The 27801-nt window shown below is 46.3% G+C and overlaps 1 protein-coding gene across 1 annotated transcript in view; it reads right to left on the bottom strand.

Moving 5' to 3' along the window:
* The window catches only part of edem3 (ER degradation enhancer, mannosidase alpha-like 3), a 118223-nt gene that overhangs the window by 17849 nt on the left and 72573 nt on the right, over nt 1-27801 (bottom strand). Inside the window, exons 9-14 of the mRNA XM_072511271.1 lie at nt 15608-15705; nt 13006-13131; nt 8118-8201; nt 4527-4610; nt 4202-4326; nt 1452-1614 (exon numbers count right to left, since the gene is read on the bottom strand). Coding sequence (XP_072367372.1) covers nt 1452-1614; nt 4202-4326; nt 4527-4610; nt 8118-8201; nt 13006-13131; nt 15608-15705 — 680 coding nt within the window. The remainder of the gene's footprint in view (nt 1-1451; nt 1615-4201; nt 4327-4526; nt 4611-8117; nt 8202-13005; nt 13132-15607; nt 15706-27801) is intronic.

The raw sequence follows: 27801 nt of genomic DNA, 5'->3' as shown, positions 1-27801 counted from the left end.
GGATTGCAACTTTGCTCCAAAAGGATTGCAAGAGCTCTGGATCTTGTTATTAGAGGTAGCTTTTAAAGTGGCATTAATTTGTAGAATCCTATAGAATCGGCAATGGTATGATCTTTGCAATGTAGGTATTCCTCCTTGTGTATTTCTACTATCCACTAACACATTAAAAATATACACAAGTTCCTATCCCAACACATTAAGCAGCAGTTGCACAATTTGGTGACATGGAATAATGTAAATACACATTAGCTGATGTCATGTGACCTTTTTCCACTAAAGCAGCAAGTTTTGAATTGTCTAGCCGATCATGACCATTAGTTACAGGATTTTTTTCAATGTACAGAATTATACTGGACATGCAGGTCAGAGAGCATTCAAACAAGATACATTAAGATTTTTTGGACAGGATTTTCTTCCTTATAAATCCTGGGGCCGTCTCAGCAGAAAATTGCAGCAAATTTTGTCTTGGATGCCACCAGGGATGTTTCAACTCCAAACTACATATGGATTTGGGTCAGGGAGAAGGTTAATGTGCTAATTACACCTGAAACCCATCTCCAACCCTCCCCTTTCCTGCTCCAAGGTGGTGGGTTGGCCTTTCAAAATGATAATGAAGCTACAGGAGGTTCGCTGCCATTTTCCATTTAAAATTTAACAGTGGACAACTAGGTTTCTCTGAACCTTTGGAAATCTGACAGCTAAACCCAGTCGAGGTCTGTCAAATCCAGGAGGCAAGTGATTTCCTACTTAGTTGTTGGATCCAGCGTTCCAGTAGGGACAGCAAACGCCCTCCGTCCTGCCACCACTCTTCCAATCTCCTCGACTTTCCTCCAAGGTCTCAGATGCTCCTCGACCATCTCCTGCCATGAGGCCTCAGACACTTTCAATCCACTGAAGCCTCCAATTTCCCAACTCCTTCCTCCAAGCCCTTTTGCTACTCCCTGCAGACATCTCTTGTCGTGCAGCCTCCTCTCGACTGTTTCTCATCCAACAAGAAGCCAGGCCTGTCAGTGAAACTGTTTTTCGGGTTGGGAACCTGTCAATGGCATCATATGCAGCTGTGGAGGGTTGTAGAGTGCAGGAATCCAAAATTTGCCGATCTCTCCCACATTCCACAGCTCCCCAAAACATCAAATCAAAAGTATTGTGGCGTTGCTTTTTATAACAGCTCATTAACCACATGCAAAGAGGTAAAAATATCATCCACCAGGTAGGAGAGAAAATTGTAACTGTACATTTCAATGATAATCACGGAGTAAAATTAAGCTATGCTGAAAAAGAAAAACTATTTGAAAAGTGTATTTTAACCACTAAATCAATTTTCTCAGATGGAGTATACTGTATCCAGGTTGCAAAATAAGTCCAGTAAATCTTTCCATGTTATCACACCCACCATTATCTTTAACTCACAGGCACCTCTGAACTTCCACAGCACTCGTGTTTTCACCTACCTGATTATTCCTATACTTGGTAAAGTTTGTAGAGAGCCAAAGTGGTAATAGATGGGCTTCAGTGGTGAAGATATAATCCTCAACATCAAAGAGGATATCATCTTTCTCCGCAAAGAGCAGGTACAGATATTTAAACATTTCAGCCAAGAAAAAGGAATCCATTCTGTATAACACAGAAGAGGAACAATTAGAAATTAATTCTAAATCGATGACTCGAGTGATGAACAAAGAACAAAGAAAAGTACAGCACAGGAACAGGCCCTTCGGCCGTCCAAGCCTGCGCCGACCATGCTGCCCGTCTAAACCAAAAACGTCTACACTTCCGGGGTCCGTATCCCTCTATTCCCATCCTATTCATGTATTTGTCAAGTTGACCCTTAAACGTCACTATCGTCCCTGCTTCCACCACCTCCTCCGGCAGTGAGTTCCAGGCACCCACTACCCTCTGTGTAAAAAGTTTGCCTCGTACATCTCCTCTAAACCTTGCCCCTCGCACCTTAAACCTATGCCCCCTAGTAAAGTGATGGATTTTTCTATATTGATGTTTTGGTAGCTGTCACTCTTGGTCATTGGGCAAAAAACAGTTTAGCAGCCACACGGCACCCTATTGAGTGATGGCATTTGATAAAGTTCTGCACAAGATATTATTTGCAAAAATGAGAGCACAGTGAATTAGAAATAACCTTACAACATGGTGGTTGGTAACTGATTAAAAAGAAGGTCGAAAGTAAGGATAACAATAACATACTCCGATTGGCAGAATGTGACAAGCACTGTTCTCCAGGGATCTGTACTGAACCCTCAGCTTTTCACCATATGTGTTAAAGACTCAAATGAAAGAATAGAGGGGGCTATTCTCCGCGGCGCAGACCAAGTGCCCGCGCCATCGTGAAAGCCGTCGCGTTTCACGATGGCGCAAACAGGGCCCGGGCACGACCGGGCGCTGGAGCGGTTCACGCCACTCCAGCGTCCTTAGATACCGCGCCAACCCGTGCATGCGCAGTTGGGGCAGCCCAATCCTGCGCATGCAGGATGTACGAGGCATGTTTTTTTTACACAGAGGGTAGTGGGTACCTGGAACTCGCTGCCGGAGGAGGTGGTGGGCCCCAATCGCGGGCCAGACCCCATCGGAGGCCACCCCGGTGAAGGAGTCCCCCTCGCCACCCCCCCCCCCCCCCCCACAGGCCGCACCCCCAGCGTTCCTGCAGAGTTCTCGCCGGCAGCGACCAGGGGTGGACGGCGCCGGCGGGAACCTGTCGTGTCGTAGCGGCCGCTCGGCCCATCCGGGCCGGAGAATCGGCGCTCGCCAGTTCTCCGAGCGCCCCGGTGTGAATCATCGCCGCTGGTTTCCGGGGGGGGGGGGGGGGGGGGGGGAAGGTGGGAGAATCGCGTGCGGGGGTCGGGGCGGCATGGCGCGATTTGCGCAGCGCCCCGGCGATTCTCCCACCCGGCCGGGGGTGGGGGGGGGGGGGGGGGGAAGAGAGAATCGTGCCCAGAAAGCTGTATATATAAATTTGCAGATGACATTAAGTTAGGAGACATAGCAAGTTGTGTAAATAGGAAGGAAAAAAATGAATTGACTAAGAAAGTGGGTAAAAGTACGGCTGGTGGGCGTTCAATGCAGATAATTGGGTGATCTCCCACAAAGGACCCGAGAAAGATAACATTGGAATGTTTTCTTGATGTTGAGAACTGGAAAACATGGAGGAACAGTGGGATTTAGATGCCCATGTACACAAATCACTAAAAGCTAATGAGCATTAACAAAGGCTTTAATCTCAAAGAGATTAAAATTCAAAAGTGAGAAATGATGCTTCAGTTTAACAGAGCCTTGGTTATGTCCAATCTGGAGTACTGCATTCAGTTTTGGGTAACAGGCCACAGAGAAGATTTGTTGGGTTTAGAAGTGACACACACTTTAAACGATACCAGAGCTGGTTGCATAAACTTTGCTTTAGTTATACTTCTTCCAAAGTCATGTCCATCAATAAGCATATCCATAGGGAGGTACACTTATGGTAACAATTTCTAACGTAAAAACAGTTGATCAAAATTCTGAATTTTGTGGCTTCCTTGCTTAAATTGAATTTTCCCAGCCCCAGCAACTATCTTATTGGTGTTCAGACTTAGAAATAACGATCACTGCCACTAACCAAAGAACTGCACACTGACAGAGTCCATAACTGAAGTCAGAAGAGAGTTGTTGGATGTCCCTTGAGAATCAGAATGGTTGCTGTCCAGACCATAGAATTGCTACAGTATAGATGGAGGCCATTCGGCCCATCGAGTCTGCACTGGCCCTCTGAAAGAGCACCTTACCTAGGTCAATTCCCCCACCATAGCCCCATTACCCCACCTAACGTGCACATCTTTGAACACGAAGGGGCAATTTAGCATGGCCAATTCATCTCACCTGCACATCATTGCACTGTGGGAGGAAACCGGAGCACCCGGAGGAAATCCAAGCTGGCAAGGGAAAAATGTGCAAACTCCACACAGTCACCCAAGGCCGGAATTGAACCGGGGTCCCTGGCACTGTGAGGCAGCAATGCTAACCACTGTGCCGACAAAATAGAAACATTCTTCAAAAACATGATCATAGTGAAAGAAAAACTACTGGAAACTGAAATTATTCTACGGTTTCAACTATCTTCATTCATACATTTTTGTGAATTACACTAGTTTCCCTTCCTCTGGCAAAATAACTGCTTTGTGGTCATAAACATTTAGTAGGTGGTAAAATATCTGACCTGTCTTCATGACTTCCTGTACGAACATCTTTCATTGCTGCAAAGCCACATGGTACACGAGCATACTTATTCAGGTTCTCAATGATGGTCTTTCCCACTTCCAAGTAATATTTGTCACCTGTAGCCTGTTTGTAAGATAACAGACACTTAAACTTGAATCAGATCAATATTAAACATTTCATGTCAGCTACTTGCTCATTGACACCATATGTTTCGATGAGTTTGCTGGAAATCTTCCACTTTTGGATATCAATCAAAAAAAATAATAATGCACTTTAAAAAAAAAAAAGATACAAAATTCCATCAAATAAAAACAGAAATGTACCTTGTATAGGAAGTAGGTACTTTCAGCAAATTCAGGTCTGAGAGGATGCTGAGCCCAGTGAACCCTAAAATCAGTAGTAAAAGCCTAGAAAACAAGATCAAAAATTTTCAACTAAGAAATTCTGATTTTACGGAACAATGTGGAGATTTTTTTTTTAAAACAGAATTCAACTTATGCAATTTTAGACATCAATGGTCACATCATTTGATACATTAGTTATTTACAGTTTGATTATTAATTTAGTCTCTTAAGTGCAAGGGCCCTTCTTGTTAACTCCCTTATTTACTATTTCTTTCATTTTTGTTATCATTTTTGATCCATGGGTGGAGACATACCTTTAAGTTGAGCAGGGGAATTGAGGAACTCAAAAGTTGCAAAATAGTACACTGTGCTACGAAGATTTAGATTTTGAACTGAAGAACTCAGACTTTATGGCACCCGAGAGATTGGAGGGATTTGCTTTGATTGGCGGCCAAAGCATTGGCCAAGGACCATATTCTGCCTGGCAACAGACAGTGATTGGGTGTTTTCAGAGAACACAGAGAGAAAGCTCCTGGATGTTGAGAAGAGGTTGTGCTTTGCTCTCTTTCTCCCAAATGTTTCCTGCCTGCTGCTTATAATAATAACCTTTATTGTCACAAGTAGGCTTACATTAACATTGCAATGACGTTACTGTGAAAAGCCCCTAGTCGCCACATTCCGGCGCCCGTTCGGGTACACAGAGGGAGAATTCAGAATGTCCAATTCACCTAATAGCATGTCTTTTGGAACTTGTGGGAGGAAACCGGAGCACCCCGAGAAAACCCACTCAGACATGGGGAGAACGTGCAGACTCCGCACAGATAATGACCCAGCCGGGAATCGAACCTGGGACCCTGGCACGGTGAAGCCATTATGCTAACCACTATGCTACCATGCTGCCCGTGCTTCTGAGTTGGCAGAGACGTCTCGAGACCCTGATGAATCAATAGTTAATCATAGGTCATAGAAGATCATAGAATTTACAGTGCAGAAGGAGGCCATTTGGCCCATCGAGTCTGCACTGGCCCTTGGAAAGCCATCACAGACTGAAAGCAAAGACATATCCAGCTGGAGGCCTAGACTGTAGAAAAATCTAACTGGAAGACGTCCATCTGAAACAGAAACTTTTATCCTTTTACTTTTAGTATTATTTCTTACACCTCTCTGTCTGTCTTGTGTGTATGTAGCAAGTGGAGCGAGTTAAAATGAGAAATTAGATCGTAGTTAAGCAGTTGTATTTGCTGCCTATTTAATCATAGTTATTGTTATTAATAAGAGTTAATTGTGTTTAAATCTACAAACCTGGTGACTGTAGTTATTGGGCAGCTAAAGTCCAAAGATTTTGGGTATTATTAAAATGAAGAGTTAATTGAATTGGGTTGTGACTCCGGGTTAAGTGGGGCTGGAACTGACTGCACACTAGCCCAGGGTCGTAACATAATTAATTTGCACAGTTAAACTTGAATTTATAAAACTCCTTCACTGCAACATTAGCCCTTAAGAGGTATTCCTATTAGTTTCCACTCCAACAACTTTCTTCACAAACATGAAAATATTTCTCCTAAATTAAGAGGTTTTGTGAAGGACTAAAACTCAGTGCAAGGCAGCAGCGAGAATGAAAAGAGTAAATGTGACCACAAAACAGAATCAGGTAGTAATGTAAGGTGACCACAAACTTGGTTTTTAAAAGGCTTCAGTTGTAGTAAGAAGGAAAGACTGAAGGATTAAAATGTTAGTTACAGTGGGAGATTTAGAGATCTACGGTGAACCGTTGTGCAGTGGTTATGTTACTGGATGAGCAATCAAGAGGCCTGGATGAATATACCAGAGAAAGCCAGTTCAAATTTTACCACGGTGGTTTGAGAATTTGAATTTATTAATCAAAAGTAAAATGCTGCTATCAATGCCATGAAGCTGTCAGATTGTTTTAAAAACCCACTGACTCACTAATATTTTTTAGGGAAGGAAACCGGACATCCTTACCGTACCTATAATGGGACTCAAGTGTGCAAAGTATAAATATGGCAGCAGTGCAAGAAAATGCACCTAAACAATAAATACTGGCCTTGTCAGCAATACCCATTTCCATAGGATAAATATTTAAAAATTGGAGCTTAGTAGAACAAGAGACTAAGTTCAGAAAACCATTAATGGTGTGGTATAAGTGAACTACTGAAAGAGAAAAAAAGGTACTGAAGATAGAGATTAGAGGGAAGGGATGAGGCAGAAATCACTTGGCAACGAAGACTTCATTGTTTCCTTCCCAAGAGAGAAAAATAAAAATAGACATCTTTCAGAAGTGTCCCCAGGTATTCATCTAAAATAAATTACTTTGCAATGTACTCACTGTTATGTCAGCAAATGCGGTAGCCATATTTCATACAGTTAAATTGCCTATACTAGCATCTCACTGTTTGTTTCCGATGGCATGGTTCAATGAATTAACATGGGAATGAGAAGTCCCTTGCCCAAATCATAGAGTGCTATAGTACAGAAGGAGGCCATGTCATGTATTTGAAAGAGCTACCCGATTTCACCAACACCCTTTAACATCTACATTCAATAAAGTGAAAGAAAGGAAGACCAGCTAAAGATTTAGATACCAAACTGACAAAAGAAACACCCATTGAAGGGAACAAAATATGTCAGTTGAAGCGGGCTGGGACTTCTGTCAAAGTTGCAGATGTGGCAGACGAGGGGCGAAATTCTCCGGAAACGGCGCGATGTCCGCCGACTGGCGCCCAAAACGGCGCCAGACGGGCATCGCACCGCCCCAAAGGTGTGGAATGCTCCGCATCTTTGGGGGCCGAGCCCCAACATTGAGGGGCTAGGCCGACGCCGGAGGAATTTCCGCCCCGCCAGCTGGCGGAAACGGCCTTAGTTGCCCCGCCAGCTGGCGCGGAAATAACATCTCCGGGCGGCGCATGCGCGGGAGCGTTAGCGGCCGCTGACAGTTTCCCACGCATGCGCAGTGGAGGGAGTCTCTTCCGCCTCCGCCATGGTGGAGACAGTGGCGGAGGCGGAAGGGAAAGAGTGCCCCCACGGCACAGGCCCACTCGCGGATCGGTGGGCCCCGATTGCGGGCCAGGCCACCGTGGGGGCACCCCCCGGGGTCAGATCGCCCCGCGGCCCCCCCCCCCCAGGACCCCGGAGCCCGCCCGCGCCGCCTTGTCCCACCGGTAAGGTAGGTGATTTCATTTACGCCGGCGGGACAGGCAATTTATCGGCAGGACTTCGGCCCATCCGGGCCGGAGAATCGAGCGGGGGGGCCTGCCAACTGGCGCGGCGCGATTCCCGCCCCCACCGAATATCCGTAGCTGGAGACTTCGGCAACCGGCGGGGGCGGGATTCACGCCAGACCCCGGTGATTCTCCAACCCGGCGGGGGGTCGGAGAATGTCGCCCGAGATTTGTAAACCACTAATGCAAAATTGACATCACATAAAAAGTCAAAGAAAGAACAATCAAATATTCCAAACTTTATCTATTAATCAGCAATTCCACTGACATTAAAAGTCTTAAAGAAACAAAACAAAGTCAAACAAATGAAAGTACTGGAAAGTTCTGCTACCTCTGGCAAGAAGTTGTGTTTTTTTGTAACTTGGTACAACATCTCGTGTGTCTCTATGGCAGGGCGGATATCTCCCTTCAGCACCTAAACAATAATAAACCACATCGCATGTTATAAAGACTGAGCTGCACATACTAGAAACTTATTCATAACGTACCAACTCATAGACACATCAAATATCAATGGAAAATGTTAGAAATACGAACCATGAGCCATCACCAATCAGAAATAGTTAATGTTGAGTGCAACCCAAAACACTAACTTTTCTGTTTGTCTTTACTGAAGTTCTTGAACAGTTTGACATAAAGAGTGAGGAGGCATTGGCGGTTTTGGGAGGGCTTAAAAGTGGACATATCCCCAGGTCCAGATGAGTTGTGTCCCAGGCTGCTGTGGGAAGCAAGGAGGAAATTATAGGAGCTCTGACCAAAATGTTTAATTCCTTTCTGGCCTCAGGGGAGATGTGGGAGGAATGGAGGACAGCTAATGTGGTTCCACTTTTCAAGAAGGGAGAGATAAACCAGGAAATTACTGACTGAGAGTATCAGTCATAGGGAAACTATTGGAGTAAATTCTGAAGGAGAAAATTAATCTCCACTTGGAAAGGTAATGTTTGATCGGGGATAGTCAGCATGGCTTTGTCAGAGGGAGGTCATGCCTTACAAATTAGGTTGAATTTTTAGGGAGATGATCAGATATATAGATGAGGGTGGCGCAGTTGAGGTAGTTCATATGGATTTCAGCAAAGCATTTGACAGGTCCCACATGGGAGACTGATAAAGGTAAAAGCACATAGGATCCAGGGCAAGTTGGATCCAAAACTGGTTTAGTGGCAGGAGACAGAGAGTGGTGGTAGAAGGCTCTTTGCATGACTGGAGACCGGTGTTCAGTGGCATACCGTATGGATCAGTGCTAGTTCCCTTATCATTCATGATATAACGATATAGGAGGAAAATGTGAGTGGGATGATAAGTAAGTTTGCAGATGACATGAAGATTGGCAGGGCGGATAATAGTGAGGACGAAGGTCTTCGGTTGCAGGAAGATGTAGACAGGTTGGTCAGATGGGCAGAACAATAACAGATGGAATTTAGCCCTGTAAACTGCAAGGTGATTCACTTTAGACGAGTAACAAGACAAGGATGTACTCAATGCATGGCAGGACACTAGGAAGCTCAGAGGAACAGAGGGATCTTGGGGTGCTAGTCCACAGATCCATGAAGGCGGCAGGCCAGGTTAATAGAGTAGTTAAGAAGGCATACAGGACACTTGCTGTTATCAGTCATGGCATAGATTATAGGAGGTTATGTTGGAGCTGTAAAAAGACTTTGCTTGGGCCACAGCTGGAGTGCAGTGTGGAGTTCTGGTCACCTCACTATAGGAAGGTTGTGATCGCACTGAAGAAGGTGCAGAGGAAATTCACCAGGATCTTGCCTGGAATGGAGCATTTGAGCTATGAAGAGAGGCTGGATTAGCTTGGGTTGTTTTTGTTAGGCAGAGAAGGCTAAGAGGGAACCGGATTGAGGTGTACAAGATATTTTTGATATTTTGAAGGGTATGGACAGGGCGGATAGGAAGCAGCTGTCCCCCTTAGTTGAAAGGTCAATAACGAGGGGCATCATTTTAAGGTGAGGGGCAGGAAGTTTAGAGGGGATTTGAGGAAAAACCTTTTCACCCAGAGGGTGGCGGGAGTCTAGAATGCACTGCCTGGGAGGTTAGTAGAGGGAGGGAACCTCAGGATCTTAAAAAAGTACACGGATGAGCAACTGATAACATACGTCATGACATTCATGGCCATGGACCAAGTGCTGGGAAGTGGGATTACTGTAAATGTATTAGTTTTGTTGGTGCAGACTTGAAGGTACTGTATCAGAAGTACTGCCTCTTCTGTACTGTACCATTCTATGATGCTGTATGAATTACTGTGTATTCCCAGCATTTTCTGTTTCACGTTTCCAGTATGTTCAGTCTTTCTTTCCATGTATTAAATAAAATTCAATTCACACTCAGATTATATCAACTTCATTTTATAAATTTCAGCTGATCTAATTGTAAAGAAATGTTCGATCACCCTTCAGCTAAACAGTGATAAATACAATCGCTTACAAGCAGCTGTTAATAGCTAGCCAGCTGAGATAAGACCATAACACACAGGAGCAGTATTAGGCCACTCGGCTCATTGAGTCTGCTCCGCCATTCAATCATGGCTGATATTTTTCTCATCCCTATTCTCCTGCCTTCTCCCCATAACCCCTGATCCCCTTATTAATCAAGAACCTATCTATCTCTGTCTTAAAGACACTCAGTGATTTGGGCCTCCACAGCCTTCTGTGGCAGAGTTCCACAGATTCACCACCCTCTGGCTGAAGAAATTCCTGCTCATCTCTGTTTTGAAGGATCGTCCCTTTAGTCTGAGATTGTGTCCTCTGGTTCTCGTTTTTCCTACAAGTGGAAACATCCTCTCCACGTCCACTCTATCCAGGCCTCACAGTATCCTGTAAGTTTCAATAAGATCCCCCATCATCCTTCTAAAGTCCAACACATACATCCCAGAGTCCTCAACTGTTCCTCATACGACAAGCTGTTCATTCCAGGGATCATTCTTGTGAACCTCCTCTGGACCCTTTCCAAGATCAGCACTTCCTTCCTTAGATACGGGACCCAAAACTGCTCACAATATTCCAAATGGGGTCTGACCAGAGCCTCATACAGCCTCAGATGTATATCCCTGATCTTGTATTCTAGCCCTCTCGACATGAATGCTAACATTACATTTGCCTTCCTAACTGCCAACTGAATCTGCACATTAACCTTAAGAGAATCTTGAACAAGGACTCCCAAGTCCCTTTGTGCTTCTTTTTTCCTAAGCATTTCCCCATTTGGCTGCAAGTCATGTATCAATGTTTCACCCACTTCATGAAAAACGACAAGACAAAGCTGGGAAGGTTGAAGAAGTGCAATTATTTCCTTTGATACAAGATATCAATAAGACACTGTCACCATTCAGCCTCTGAGGGCACATGATACATTTCACATTATTCTGCAGAGGAAAGTAATCATATATAAACTACTCACTGCACAAAAAAAACTTAAGGGTTGCCAATACAAGTTCTACTCAGATATAAATTAAGCTGGGAGGGCAGTATCTGAATCTCAGAGGTCATATGGTGTCATAAACCAAATGATGAAACATGTAATAACAGAAAATGCTGGAAGTACTCAGCAGGTTGTAAGCATTGGTGGCAAGAGAAACAGAAGTTCTGACAAAAGATCATCAACCTGAAATGTTATCTCTCTCTTCTCGCTCCACAGATACTGCCTGACCTGCTGCGTATTCCCAACATTTTCTGCTTTTATTACAGGCTTCCTGGATCTGCAGTATGATGGTAAAGTTTACGTTGCTTATAGATGTCACCTGGACCAAAGATTATATCGCAACCTACAAATGACTGTCCAGTTATGTGTCACTTTTGTATTTGATAATACTATAAACAAAGTGCTGTCTTCAATTGCCCGAGCACCATATTGAAATGCAATTGACGGCACTTTCAGAACACAAGTGTCAATAATAGGACAAAAATGTCCATAAATCTAACAAGAAACTTACTGAAAATATAATGAGTTTCTCATCATTGCCACAAAGATTAAATTGGCCAGATAAAACATACAGGCAAGTCGACAACAAGAATTCATCTGATACTTTTCAATTCTTGCATGCGACAGTAGTTGTTTCTCCAACTTTTCTACCACTTTAGGGCAAACACACTATTTAACCAACAGCCTGATAAAATCAGTTTATTCTGAGCAACAATGTTTTCCCACAATTTCTCAGGATATCTGTAAACCTCTCTTACTCCAATTCCATGTAACAGCCGCTGGGGCTCATATACTGCATTGGTCAAAGTTCACTGAATAGAATTTCACCTACCATTGCTGTTCACCTGACAGATTTTATTTTGAGATTAATTTAACCAGTATTATATGAATCACACAAGAAACAATCCCTTATCAATTAATGCCTCAAATTTTTTGTCATCCAAGGTTTGTGTTTGATATTAGTCCTTCATTGAACAGATCAGACCTATCCCAATCAACAAACAATTAGCAAGATTATTGACAAATGTATTTTTAAAGCCTTTTTAGCTGCTATATTTGTTTCAGACCGGATCAGGATTTCTTATTGGGAAGGTATTTCTCAGTGCTTTGCTTTTTGACTTTTTCCACAGCATTCACAAGATATGAATAGGCGCGCTGCTTCCAAACTCTACAAATATCAATCTAACATCACTTAATAGTTAACTTTTGCTTTAATATTATTTAAAGCAACTTATCTACCTTCATCAGACCCTATTATGCACAACAGAGATCAATTGCAGTGGATAGACTATTATTTTACAATAGACAATCTTGAATAACAACTGCTGTATCAGTTTTCAAAAAATATTTTATAAAAAAGATCTTGTGAGTCAGCACCACACCTACTAGTGATTTCATAGAATTATTACAGCACAGGAGGTGACCATTCAGCCCGTAATGTCTGTGCCAGCTCTCCAAGAGCAATGCACCTCCTGCCTTCTCCCCGTAAACATCTCGTCATCCTTTTCACATAATAATCGAATTCCTTTGAATGCCTCAAATGAACTTGCCTCCACCACACACTCAGCCAATGTATTCCAGATCTTAACCACGGGCTTTGTGAATTTTTCTTTATGTCTCTATTGCTTCTTTGTTTATACACAATTATGATCCTCATTAAGGAGCACTAGGCGTGAAGCTAATTTTCCCTTCGCAAAAAATGTCAGCATTTAAAAATAATTATTAACTTTAATTATGTAATCAGCAGTTTGCATAAGACTCAAAACCTCTTCACCAAAGGAAGGAATATCGTTCACCTGCAGGCCTGGGAAAAATGCTAGCAAGGCATCCATCCACGTTCGTGCATTCAGCATTGGCTTGTGTATATGAACATCCAGCAAGAGAGGGGGCTGACTTATATACTTCATGATGGCAGCATAGTGCTAAAAGGGAAAAATAAAGATTACTGCAATTCCTCCTCTAGTATATATCTAGAATGAGACCATTCAGCTGGAATATTTTACCTGTGCATTCCTTTTCTATTTCAGCAAACTAAAGCAGGCATTTAAGAACTATTTTAAATATGCATAACAAGTCTTTTAGGCTTCAGTGTTACAGAAGCCTACAGAATATTGCTTTTTGTTTCTAAAATATTGGACAAACATGTTACAGCATAAAATTAACAACGTCTCTTCAGGATTATATATAAACAGTTAAGTCATCCCAGCAAATATCAACAAATTCAGTATTAAAGACCTAATTTTCAAGAGATACCCTAATTAAGGACAAATGCTAAAAAATAATTTTATTGCACAGGTAGAACAATGGTTTTAAACTAATGAAAATACGAAATGTACCAGTGCTAATACTAATTCATCAGTAAATGACCTTTTAGTTTTGACCAGGTTTTACACAGATTTAACACTTAAGTATTCCATCTGTAGGAATTGGTTATGCTCTCCCAATACCCCAGAAAGTCAGGGAGAAGGAGGGTGGGTGAGAGGTGCGAGAGGAGAGAAGAGAGAGAAAAAGTGAGAGTAAGAGTGAGAGAGTGTGTGTGGTCGAGAGAGATGTCAGGGTCAGTACTATAGTTAATCAGGAGTTAGAAGTAAGTGATCTTGGAGGTCAGGTCAGCCGGACCGCCATTCAAGAGAAGTTGGCCCAGGGAGCAGGACACGGGAAGGGGACAGGGAGAAGGTCCCAAACCCAGAAAAAGGACCAAAACCAGGGAGTGGGATAGAAAGAGGCCCCAGAAGAAAGTCCCAGGCAGGGACAAAAACAGGAATCAGAGAAAGATCCCACTGAGTCAAGGTAAGGACAGAAGCAGAGCAAAAGGCTCTGAAGTTAAAGAGAAAGCTGCAAGGAGCAGACCTAAAGAGAAACAGGCTTGAGAGAAGCCTAGAAGATTCGAGAGGATAGCCTAAGGTTGGTGACACTTTTGGAGCAATGATGTTCTGCTTGGCACAATCAAAGTTCTGAAAATATGCTTGGAAGGTGAAGTGTGAGTTACTCGGAGATTCAGGGAAAGGAAACTGTGTACCCGAAGAGGCACCGTGAGTGTGGCGACTAGGCGATTTTCGCAGTAACTTCATTGCAATGTTAATGTAAGCCTACTTGTGACAACAATAACGATTATTATTATTGAATCCATCCGAATGGGAGTAATCTTTGGAGAGAATTCAAAGGTGAGATCTTCAAAAATGGAGATTGGATACCCTCATGAGAAAGACCGTTTCAGTAATGTCTGAGTGGTTTGTTGAGGAATCCACAGAAGCTGCTTTGGTCACATTTGTCATTTATTTTGTAACGTGGTGTGTCTGACCATTGTTCGCCAGTTGGTTCACATGTACCGCAGTAAATAGTGAATATTAGAATAATTGTCTTGTGTTCGTACTGAGATATTTCCAATCTTTTGGTTTGGTGCAATATTGTTCATTTTTCTAGTCTAATAAATGTTTTATTCTTTGTGTTAAAGGTTCATCAGCAGATTCTCGTGAATTTGTTCAGCAACTTACCTCCACGGTTTTCAAAAATAAAAAGGTAGCATTTATCAAGCTAGGGATCTTACTTGTCCAGTATTAACATCAGCTGTTATCATAACAACAGCATAAATATTGAGGTTCTGCACTGACAGATCCCAGCGGAACCAACAACAGGGACTCCCCTGGAGCCCTTTCAGGTGAACTGCAACGTCCAAATTCAAGCGCAATTCAGTTCTTGGGAAGTTGCGATTGTGTTCAACAGCAGTGAGCTAGTCAGCATTCACCACTATTAGGACTGCAAAATATGGGCCATTATGCTTGCAGTATCCTGATAATATAAAACTAAGTAAGATAACAGTAATCATATGGATCCTTCATAAACATCATAATTTGTTAAATATTAAGCCGAATATACCCTCTTGGTCCTGTGAAGGAAGTCAAGATGCTTTTCTATGTCAAAGAGTCTATGCAAATGAAATCTGTTGGTGGCAGTGGTTAAACCATTGGTATTGTTTGTGCACACAGCCAGTCTCTGAGATGCATTTGCTACAGGTCGTCCAAAAATACATTTATAGTGACAATGAAAGTTCCCCAAGCTACAGTGGTCATTACTTTTCAGCAATGTCCATTTAAATAAATTTCTGAAAATTCAGATTTGTTTAATTTAGATTTTAAGAAATACAAAAGTAACAAATTCTCAGGGTTTATTCAGGAGCGAAACAATTACACCCGGCTTGATTTTACACAAAATTGTATCTTCAACAGTACATTACTGAGCATTGCCAAAACATTAATCTCCTACCGCTTTCAAAACCATGGCACACTAAAAATCAACATATCACATTATGAGTTTGCATGTTGCATCACAAAGATAAGAATATATTTTGGATAAGATGCAATACAATACACGAAGATCAACAAAGAATGCAGAGCTCACAGTGTTGAATCTCTGTAAATAACCATCATCACCAAGTAGAATGTATGCTTTGAAGAGGTACTCATAATATGAATCAATCCCAGCTCCAACTCCACTATCTGCAAAGAGAAAAAAAAGTCAGGAAAGGACAAAATTTTCCATAATACATTATGTTAAATAGAAGAGAATGCTTCAACCTAAACAAATCAGCTTGTTCATTCCAGCAAGATGTTTGAAATTGGCACTGCCTGCCAGAAATTACTGAGCCGGAAAGTATTAGGGAGCCAAAATAATGGTGGTGAGATATGGTCATTAATTAAGGCCTCATTAATGATCCTATCATTAATTAGATTCCCTTGCCATCGAGGTCAGTAACACATCACAATAATTTCTCCAGACGATATAACATTGAAACAACAATACCATTTTCCCCAGACAAAAATGAAGTCAATGGAAAAATTCCACTTTAAGTACAAAAACACTAATTATCTCTTTTTTTTTTTTAAAAAACAGTAAATGTATTATTCTATCGTTTCCCAGTTACAATTAAGAGAAATATTTTGGTTTCCCTCAGACATCAGGATGAAGGAATAATTATGAAGGCTTTACAAGACAATACTTGAGTAAACTAGGTCCTGTAAAACAATGTTTCCCAAATCTTTCACCAGTGTGACTTCATTTTAATGCCTCAGACTTCTTTAGTCCTTGACTGGGGGAATAGGAGTTCAACAGGTGGAGTGCTGATGAAAAGGCATGTCGTAGTATCCAGAATTATAAAGTAAGAGGGCTCTGCTATGACCATAAGGCTGTAAGAAATAGGAGCCGTGTAGGCTATTCTGCCCTTTGAGCCTGCTCCGCTATTTAATAAGATCAGGGCTGATCTAACACTCACTAAGTCCATTTTCCTGCCTTCCCTCCGTAACCCTCAATTCCCAAACGGATTTAAAACCTATTGATCTCAGCCTGGAAGATGTTCGAGAACTCGGCTTCCACGGTTTCCTGGGGTAAATAATTCCAAAAATTCACGGGTCTTTCGGAGAAGACATTTTTCCTCAAATCCGTCTTAAATGAGCACCCCCTTATTCTGCGACAATGCTCTCTGGCCCTACACCCTCCCATGAGTGGAAACATCCTTCCAACATTTACCCTGTCTAACCCTCTAAGAATCTTAAGTGCTTCAACCAAATCACCTCTCGTTCTTCTGAACTCCAAGGAATACACCTCCAAGCTGTTTAATCTTTCTTCATATGGCAATCCCTCCATACCTGGAATCATCCTAGTAAACCTCCTCTGCACTGCCACCAATGATATCTTTCATTAAATAAGGGGACCAAAACTGTACACAGCATTCTAAATGTGGCCTCATTAGTACCTTGTACAGTTGCACTAATGTACAATGGCCTACAGTTGCACTATTAATAGGTTTACTAATCTAATCTAAATTAGTGTCATAAATGGGCTTACATTAACACTGCAATGAAGTTACTGTGCAAATCCCCTAGTCGCCACACTACGGTGCCTGTTCGGGTACACACAGAGAGAATTCAGAATGTCCAATTCACCTAACAAGCTTGTCTTTCGAGAGTTTGGGAGGAAACCTGAGCCCCCGGAGGAAACCCATGCAGACACGGGGAGAATGTGCAGACTCTGCACAGACAGTGATCCAAGAAGGAATTGAACCTGGGACCCTGGAGCTATGAAGCAGACAGTGCTAACTACTGTGCTTCCATGCCACCCTAATGAACAGGTTCATTGATGTCCTTAAGGGAAGGAAATCTGTCATCCTTACCTGGTCTGGCCTACATGTGACTCCAGATCCTCAGCAATGTGACTGACTCAGTTTCAAAGGCAATTAGGGATGGGCAATAAATGCTGGCCCAGCCAACGACGTCCACATCCCATGAATGAATAAAAAAATAATCAGGATTCTGATTATTGATGCTACTTACTGAAGAAATAGGCTTTCTAGAAAAAATGATCTTCCTTTTTATAAGCTTTTTTGGAAGCGGCAATTGGGCCAAAAGGACCAGTTCATTAGGCCATACCCACCAACATAATGAAACAAGTGAAAGGAGACTCGCGACTGTCAGAAATCGGCCTGAACTCCATGGCAACTATTGCTACCTTGGGAGCACGCAACACCAAAATCTTGTCTCTGGTCGCAATCCACAGATTGAGAAGATGTGCGGTAAAGCCTTCAGAATCACATTCCACACTGGTTACCACATCCTATAAATATACAGGTAAAAGAAATATCTGAGAAAACCAACAGATCTCATTCTAAATGGAAACACAATGTATTTTGAGGAATGATGCAACCAATTGTGACTTCAAAACAAACCAGCTCTGTATTTAAAATTAGATTAATTATGTAATGAAGTTACCGTGATAGTACCATACACCAGGCATTTTCAAAATGGGGGTCTCGACCCGCGGGTGTCAGGAGGATCGCGGAGACGTCCATCGGGGCGTTCCCGATCGCGGGAATTCACACGCAACATCCGCAGCAGCCGGCTTTAACAATGCCGGCTGCGAGCAGCTTTACAAATGGCAGCCGTGACCAGCTAAAACAATGTGGCAGCACTGCGCATGCGTGCCCGCTCATCAGTGTGCATGCGGCCCAGGAGTGTTGGGACCTGAACCCGGGGTCAAAGGGATCACGGCATGCCGGCGGCTGACTGTGTGGTGATCACCGATGATGAACAAGGCTACTACCTCGATCTGCTTTGCATCCTTAAACATTTCTCAAATGATCTGGAAAGAGTATATATTCCTCATGGTTTATACATGGACAGAACTGAACGTTTGGCAAGGGATATATTGAAAGCCATGGGAAATCATCACATCGTCGCCCTCTGTGTACTGAAGGGTTGCTGTAAGTTTTTTGATGACCTTTTAGACTACATTAAAGCATGGAATCGAAACAGTGACCAGTCAATCCCAATGGCAGTGGACTTCATCGGCTTGAAGAGTTAATGATCAGTGAACAGGGAGGGTTTCCGGACTCGGATACGAAATCCACGCTTACCTCCTCGAGGAATTGTCCGATCTGGCTGATTCGTTTGTTGATGAAACTTAACTATGTCTTACCTTGCAGACATATTTTCAATTCTAAATGAACCGAACCTCAAACTGCAAGGGAAGGATGATGATTGCTTTTGGCACTGTGAAGAAATCGCAACTTTCCAAAACTCATTGAAAGTTTGGCAATTGCGAGTGCAAAGCCAAAATTACTACATGTTCCCCACACTGCTACGACACATAAAAGAAAACAGCATTAGTAAGGAAACCGTAAATGGACTGGCAAGCCTGACTCCAAATGAAGTTGACTAAGCTTCTGCACCTCAGCTTTGACAGCACATTAAAAACACGGCACAAGTCAATGCAACTGTCAGCATTCTGGAGTAGTGTCTCCAAGGAGTAGCCGGAGCGGGGTAAAACAAACATTTTGTTGCTTTTATCCTTCGCAACGACCTACATGTGCGAGGTTGGATTTTCCGTCCTCACAAAGGTGAAGACGGCTTAAAGGAACCGGCTGAATCCTGCACCCGATATGTGCATAGCCTCTCCTCCTGTGAACCTGATTGGAGTGAGATTGTGAGGACCACCTCTCTAATTAAAGGAAAGCGTAAATGGACTTCCGGCTGCGGCTATGCCTAGGTAGGTCGCACGTTCGGCAGCTCCCGCCGGGAACGGACTTTTGGGCTCTTCAGAGGGGCCCCAACGGCAGTTGTTCGACGGCTTCCAGTGTGGGAAGGTGACAGCAAGGTCCCCCCGACATTATATGGATTGGACCAGGAGTGGAGCGGCTAAAAAAAATGATCCTGGTGCAGCGAAAAGTGCGAGGAGGAAAAGCAAGATGGCGGCGGGTGGCGACCAAGCAGCGTGGGCGCAGTGGTCGCAGGAGCAGCAGGAGTTTCTTAAACGCTGCTTTGAGGAGCTGAAGACAGAAATGCTGGCGCCAATTGAGAAGCTTGTGGAGACCCAGAAGGCCCAAGGGGCGGCGATCCGGGAGGTGCGGCAAAAAGCTTCGGAGAACGAGGACGAGATCTTGGGCCTGGCGGTGAAGGTGGAGGCGCACGAGGCGCTGCACAAGAGGTGGGCGGAAAAATTCGATGACCTGGAGAATAGGTTGAGGAGGAAGAATCTTCGGATTCCGGGTCTCCCTGAAGGAGTGGAGGGGCCCGATGCCGGGGATATATGAGCACGAATGCTCAATTCGCTGATGGGCGCGGGAGCTTTCCCGAGGCCCCTGGAGCTGGATGGGGCTCATCGGGTCCTGGCAAGGAGACCCAAAGCCAACGAGCCACCAAGGGCTGTAGAGGCGAGGTTCCACCGTCTTATGGACAGTGTGTGTGTCCTGAGATGGGCCAAAAAAGAGCGGAGTAGCAGGTGGGAGAACACGGAGATCCGAATTTATCAGGACTGGAGTGCAGAGGTGGCTAAGATGAGGGCTGGTTGAAAACCGGGCTAAGGCGGTGCTCCATCCGGAAGGGGGTGAAGTTCGGGATGCTGCAGCCAGCGCGATTGTGGGTCACGTTCCAAGATCGGCACCACTATTTTGAAACGCCTGATGAGGCATGGAACTTTATACAGACTGAATAGTTGGACTCAAATTGAGGGTTTGTCGTGGGGGATGTTTACTGTGTTTACTGCGTTTGGGGAATGTTCTTTTTGTTTTGGTGCTGGGTGGGGATGGGTGAATGGATTTGATGTGGGGGCTGTGGGAGAGTGTGGGCATCGGTGTTAGAGGGGCAGGGCCCCACGGAGGAAGAGGGGGGGGTGGAGGCCCGGGGATGGGGAGTTGGGGTAAGGCCGCAAAAAGGAGCTGCGCCAGAGGGGGCGGGGCCGGCTCAGGAAAGCGCGGGATTTTTCCCACGTTAGGGAAGGATTGGGGTGGGGCGGGGCGGTGCTGGAGAGGAGCGCACACTGACTGCCAAGGGGTGGAGGGATTCTCACACTGGGGGGTCGATGGAATAGCGGGAGAGGCCGGGGTCAGCAGGAGTCAGCTGACTTATGGGAGTGTCATGGGGGGAGCAAAATGGCTAGATGAGGATCTAGAGGGGGTGGGGAACTGGGTTGCTGCTGCATTGGCCAAAGGGGAGCTGGAAGCAGGAGAGGTGGTCGGGGGGGGGGCCGCCTGGGGGACTGGAGGGTGCGGGAGGTGCGGGCACGTGGCTGGCCTAGAAAAGGAGATAGCTAGTCGGCCCGGGGGGGGGGGGGGTTATCCGGCTGATAACTTGGAATGTGAGGGCCCGGGTGTTCGCGCATTTAAAGGGACTGAAGGCAGACGTGGTTATGCTCCAGGAGACACATCTGAAGGTGGCAGATCAGGTTAGGCTGAGAAAGGGATGGGTGGGGCAGGTCTTTCATTCAGGGCTGGATGCGAAGAACAGAGGGGTTGCAATACTGGTGGGGAAGCAGGTGTGGTTCGAAGCACTGAATATTGTAGTGGATAATGGAGGTCGATATGTGATGGTGAGTGGTAGGTTGCAGGGGGTGAGGGTGGTACTGGTGAACGTATATGCCGCAAACTGGGATGATGCCGTATTTATGAAACGCATGCTGGGTCGGATTCTGGATCTGGAGGTAGGAAGCTTGATAATGGGGTGGGGGGGAGCGGACACATGGAGGTTTGCCAGGCCGCTGGCCAGGGAATTTTCCTTCTTTTCCCACGTCCATAGAGCCTACTCCCAGATAGATTTTTTCATTTTGAGTAGGGAGCTAATCCCGAAAGTGGAGGGAACGGAATATTCGGCCATAGCCATCTCGGACCACGTCCCGCATTGGGTGGAGCTGGAGTTGGGGGAGGAGAGGGACTGGCGCCTGCTGTGGCGCCTCGATTTGGGACTGTTGGCGGATGAGGGGGTGTGCGGGCGGGTGCGGGGGTGTATTGAAAGATATTTGGAGGCCAACGACGACGGGGAGGTGCAGGTGGGGGTAGTCTGGGAGGCGTTGAAGGCGGTGGTCAGGGGAGAGCTAATCTCCATTAGGGCCCACAGGGAGAAGCGAGAGGAGAGGGAGAGGTTGGTGGGGGAGATTTTAAGGGTGGACAGGAGGTATGCAGAGGCCCTCGAGGAGGGGCCGCTTAGGGAGCGACGGAACCTCCAGACGGAATTCGACCTGTTGACCACGGGGAAAGCAGAGGCACGGTGGAGGAAAGCGCAGGGGGCGACGTATGAGTATGGGGAGAAGGCGAGTCGGATGCTGGAACATCAGCTTCGTAAGAGGGAGGCAGCGAGGGAGATTGGTGGAGTTAAGGATAGAGGGGGGAATACGGTGCGGAGTGCGGTGAGAATAAACTAGGTATTTAGGGACTTCTATGGGGATCTGTACAGGTCTGAGCCCCCAGCGGGGGAGGAGGGGATGCGACGATTCCTAGATCAGCTGAGGTTCCAGAGGGTGGAGGAGGAGGAAGTGGCTGGTTTGGGGCGCCAATTGGGCTGGAGGAGCTGGTTAAAGGATTGGGGAACATGCAGGCGGGGATGTCCTCGGGGCCGGATGGGTTCCTGATTGAATTCTGCAGGAAATAAGTGGACCTGCTGGGCCCGTTGATAGTGAGGACTTTTAATAAGGCAAGGGAGGGGGGGACCTTGCCCCCGACAATGTCCAGGGCGCTGATTTCTTTGATCTTGAAGCGGGACAAGGATCCATTGCAATGTGGGTCGTAGAGACCGATCTCGCTCCTCAATGTTGACGCTAAGTTGCTGGCGAAGGTGCTGGCTACGAGAATTGAGGACTGTGAGGGTGATTCATGATGACCAGACGGGATTTGTGAAGGGCAGGCAGCTAAACACAAATGTGCGGAGGCTCCTTAATGTGATTATGATGCCCTCGGTGGAGGGGGAAGCAGAGGTAGTGGCAGCTATGGACGCGGAGAAGGCCTTTGATCGGGTGGAGTGGGAGTATCTTTGGGAAGTGTTGCGGAGGTTTGGGTTCGGGGAGGGGTTCATCAGTTGGGTCAGGCTGCTATAAAGAGCCCCAGTGGCGAGTGTGGTTACGAACCGGCAGCGGTCGTAGTAGTTTCGGCAGTACCGGGGGACGAGGCAGGGTATCCCCCTTGTTGCACTGGCAGTTGAGCCGTTGGCCATGGCACTGAGAGAGTCCAGGAAATGGAGAGGACTGGTCCGGGGGGGGGGGGGGGGGGGGGGGACGGACGGACGAGAGAGAGAGGAACACCGGGTGTCGTTGTATGCCGACAACCTGTTGTTGTATGTGGCGGATCCAGTGGAGGGGATGGTGGAGGTCGTGCGGGTCCTAAGGGAGTTTGGGGACTTTTCGGGGTATAAACTCAACGTGGGGAAGAGTGAGCGCTTTGTGGTGCATTCAGGGGACCAGGGAAGGGGGATTGACGAGCTACCGTTGAAGAGGGTGGAAAGGAGCTTTCGGTACCTAGGGATCCAAGTAGCTAGGAGTTGGGGGGCCCTGCACAAGCTCAATTTGACACGGTTGGTGGAGCAGATGGAGGAGGATTTTAAAAGATGGGATATGCTGCCACTCTCAATAACGGGTAGGGTGCAGTCGGTCAAAATGACGGTCCTCCCGAGGTTTCTCTTTGTGTTCCAGTGCATTCCCATTATGATCCCCAAGGCCTTTTTCAAACGGGTAAGCAGGGGCATCATGGGATTAGTGTGGGCGAATAAGACCCCGAGGATGAAGAGAGTGTTTCTGGAGCGTAGCAGGGTCGGGGGGGGGGGGGGGGGGCTGGCGCTGCCGAATTTGTGTGGCTATGGCTATTATTGGGCAGCCAATGTGGCGATGATCCGTAAGTGGGTAATGGAGGGAGAGGGGGAGGCGTGGAAGAGGCTAGAGATGGTGTTCTGTGTGGGCACGAGTCTGAGGGTGCTGGTGACAGCACCGCTGCCGCTCACGCCGACAAGGTACACCACGAGTCCGGTGGTGGCGGCGACGCTGAAGATCTGGGGGCAGTGGAGGCGACACAGGGGCAAGGTGGGAGCCTCGGTTTGGTCCCCGATTCGGCAATGAGTAGGGGTAATTCTTTCTCCTCTTGCGCCAAGCTCAGCCTAATACAGTTCAAAGTTACTCACAGAGCGCACATGACAGGGGCGAGGTTGAGTAGGTTCTTTGGGGTGGAGGACTGATGTGGGAGGTGCTCGGGGAGCCCGGCAAATCACGTCCATATGTTCTGGTCGTGCCCGGCGCTGTATGGGTTTTGGAGGGGTTTTGTGAGGACTATGTCCAAGGTGGTGAACGCCCGGGTCAAGCCGAGCTGGGGATTGGCATTATTTGGGGTATCGGACGAGCCAGGAGTGCAGGAGGCGAAAGAGGCCGGTATTCTGGCCTTTGCGTTCCTAGTAGCCCGGCGGAGGATTTTGCTACTGTGGAAAGATGCAAAGCCCCCTAGTGTGGAAGCTTGGATCAATGACATGGCAGGGTTCATCAAGCTGGAGAGGATAAAGTTTGCCTTGCGAGGGTCTGTGCAAGGATTCCTCGGGCAGTGGCAACCGTTCCTAGACTATCTCACGGAGCGTTAGGTGGAGGTCAGCAGCAGCAGCATGGGGGGGGGGGGGGGGTTCCCTATTAAATGTTTTATGGGGTGTTATTGCATATGGGGGAAATCCAATGTATAATCTCTGATTGTTGTATTCTTGTTTCTTTCTTTTTGTCGGGTGGGGGGGAGGGGGGGGGGAGTTTTGTTGAAAATTTGTGTGAAAAATTTGAATAAATATATATATTTTTAAAAAGGTAAGCGTAAATGGCGGTTCGCGAAGGAAGGTCAGCCGACATAGGTCGCAAAGGCAGGCCGGTGTGGGTCAAGAAGGTTGGCCGGTTGGTAAAAATGGATCCCTGGAAAAAAAAGTTTGAAAAACCCTGCCATACACCACTCAATTTTCATTAATTGAGAATTTATACTCCTTGAGCATATTATACTTGTGCAATAATAATTTTGTACTTGCAAGAAGGGGGAGTCCACACCAAGTTGAGTGAAATAATTCTGATATATTTCAGGAGCTTTAGGTACACGGCACTCAAGTGATACCCCACCAAATGAGTGTCTATACGGGAAGTGTTCAAGTCTGCATACCCCCTTAGCATGGAAGCACATATTCTCCAAGGATTCTGGGAATAGGAGATCCCTGACATCCCTCCCCCTCCCCCAAAGTCTGAAGGACCCTTCACTACCTTGACAAGGAGGAGGTGAAACAGACATAGAGGGGTGATGGCCACTCTTTGACTCCGGTGGAACATCATGTGCCCGAGGCACTGGGTCCGATGGGGAACGTCTTTTCTCCTGGGACACTGCAGTAGGACAGTGGCAGGAGGCAGTTGTGCAGCAAATTCCACCTCAGAGGCTGTTGAAGGTGGGGTGTTTATTTCGGAGTTTTAAGAGGCCATATCTCGCAGACACAAATCGAGGCCTTCACGTGGCGCCACATTCTGCCTGTTGGACTGCGGAACCGGATCATCCTGGATGTGGCCATGTCAGGAACTGGACAAAGAGAAGGTCTGATGATTGTCGTCACCATCCGGTGAACATCCAACCACCTCGAATGGGCATTCACCAACTGGAGAAACATGGTGCACATGAATGGACCAACGAAGTCAGCTTGAACCCGGGCCTAAGGACAGCCCAGCCACTCCCAGGGATGAAGAGGCGTGGTGGCAGGGAACTTCTGATGTTCCTGGCTGATGGGGCACTGCTGAGCTACCTTCTCGATGTCGGAATCGAGCCCCAGCCGCCAGACATAGCTCCCTACTAACATCTTCATTTAAACATTCCTGGGTGCCCATTGTGTAGGTTCTTCAATACGAGCTCATGGCCCTTTGCTGGGATCACAACCTGTGTGCCCCACAGTATCATATCGTAGTCCACACCGAGTTTGGACATCCTGGAGAAAGCCCGCAGATCTCCAGGTAACTGTTGATGCTGGCAACCAACCAAGAAGAGCACCTTGGTGAGGCTGGGGTCCATCTGGGTTCAAATGCGGATGCTCGATGTGGTGACCGGCAGGGAGTTCAATATGGCTACTACTTCGCCCGCATGAGGGGAGAGGCGAGGCCTCGGTTGGCAGAGGCAAGCAAAAAAAGGCCCAGTCGAGACTTATGTTCTGTAATGATGCTGAAGTGGCGCCCGTCTAAGTACTGATGGAATTTCTTTACACCAAATACCACCTCCAGACCCTCTTACTCGAGCGTACTTGCGCTCGGCCGCGGTCAGCATCCAGTACGTGAAAGCGATTGGTCGTTCTCTACCACCGGCATCCAATGGGCCTAATTCCATAACGGGAGGCATTGCAGGTAACGACTAAAGGCTATTGTCTGAGACCTAGTGTGTCAACACACCAGAGAATGACAGGCGTCTGTTGATGAGCCGGAAAGCTGCCTCCTGGGTCACACCCAAGACCCAATCCCGGTACTTCTTTAGGAGCATTATCGCCGCATGATTCAGGAAAAACTTCCTGTAATAGTTAACCAAGCCTAAAAACGAGCGGAGTTTTACATAGACATAGAATTTACAATGCAGAAGGAGGCCATTCGGCCCATCAAGTCTGCACCGGCTCTTGGAAAGAGCACCCTACCCAAACTCACACCTCCACCCTGTCCCCATAACCCAGTAACCCCACCCAACACTAAGGGCAATTTTGGACACTAAGGGCAATTTAGCATGGCCAATGCACCTAACCTGCACATCTTTGGACTGTTCTGGCGTATCCGTCAGGTTGGGGGCCAATTGAATGGCACGTACCTTCACCGCCACTGGATGCAACCCGTCAAGGTCCACGTTAAAGCAGATCATCGATTTGGCATGAAAGACACACTTCACCCAACGCAGGTAGACGCCAAACTCCAAACATCGTCGCAGCACTGCCTCCAGGTTCCTCAAATGCTCCTGATTTGTTGCTCCAGTGATCAGGACATTGTGGAAGGATATTGCAACACGCAGCAAGCCTCACAGGACATTTTCCATGCTGAAAGATTTCACATGCCGACGAGACCCCAAAGGCAATCGGGTATATTCGTGGAGGCCCCTCTGTTTATTAATCATGACATGTTGGTGAGAGGACCGGTGTATTCTAGCTCTAAATATGCATTGCTCATGTCCAGCTTGGTGAAGGAGCACCCACCAGCCAGCTTGGCATACAGGTCCTCTATGCGAGGCATGGGGTAATGGTCGAGCCTCAAGGCAGTATTGACCGTCAGCTTGTAGTCGCCACAGAGATGGACCGTCCCGTCTGTTTTTGGGACATTTATCTCCATACCCTGTATTTTCTGAACCCCACACTCCACGCTCTACTGAGACAAGGAAATCTCAACGGCTGCTGGAGATTCAGGGAAGGCTTGGTCAAGAACCTCCATTGCGTCTCCACATCGCTGATGTCGCAGATGAGGAGATTGTGCAACATCTCGAATAGCGAATTCCGGTACTCGCAAAATTCACAAGTTGCCACAATCAGGTCATTAACTGGGTAATGGACTCACCCGGGGCTTGCTCTGCTGTGTTAAATCAATGCCGCTGGATGATTATGGATGGTGGTGGGCTAAAGTGTTGACTGATGAGTTCAATGAGCTGGTCAGAGGAGCTGGTGTCTGGATCTGCCGGGTACATGAGGCTCCGGATAACCCCACAAGGGACCCCGCAAGTGGTTAACTAGATCACCGTTTGACGATATATATATCCTCCACGATATAGTTGGCGCAAAGGAAATAATGCATGCACTTCATGTACTGAACCCATTCCTCACCCCCGACATCAAAGGAGTCCAGCTGGCCGAACAGCGGCATGGCGAAGAAACCCAGGCTTCATCCTGCAATAAGAGTACCAGGAGGTGGCTGGGCTGTCGATAGATGACCAGGTTTACTCCACGTAGACAATTTTGTACTTGAAAGATGGGGCAGTCCACACCGAGTTGAGTGAAATAACGCAGATCTTTAGGTACATGGCACTCGCCGACACTCAATCACCACTTATACCAGAAGTGTTCAAGTCTGCACGCCCCCTTGGCGGGAAAGCGCGTATTCCCCCAAGGATTCTGGGGAAAATGCGATCCCCAACGTCGTATGTCTCGTAAGGAGAGATTATGCCAGATAATATCTTCTATATGAATGCTATATCTTGGCTTCCTGTATCAGTGCCAAGAAAGCTCCTCCTATTACACCGTTAATATGACATCTGTTCTTCTTGAGCGGCGATGCCTCCTCCTCCAAAAATAATGCAATGTTTAAAGCTATGTTGTCTCCTCCTTCTACATCAG

This window comes from Scyliorhinus torazame, chromosome 7 (genome assembly GCF_047496885.1).
Source record: "Scyliorhinus torazame isolate Kashiwa2021f chromosome 7, sScyTor2.1, whole genome shotgun sequence".
Classification (NCBI taxonomy): Eukaryota; Metazoa; Chordata; class Chondrichthyes; order Carcharhiniformes; family Scyliorhinidae; genus Scyliorhinus; species Scyliorhinus torazame.
This window is presented reverse-complemented; position numbering and strand designations above follow the sequence as displayed.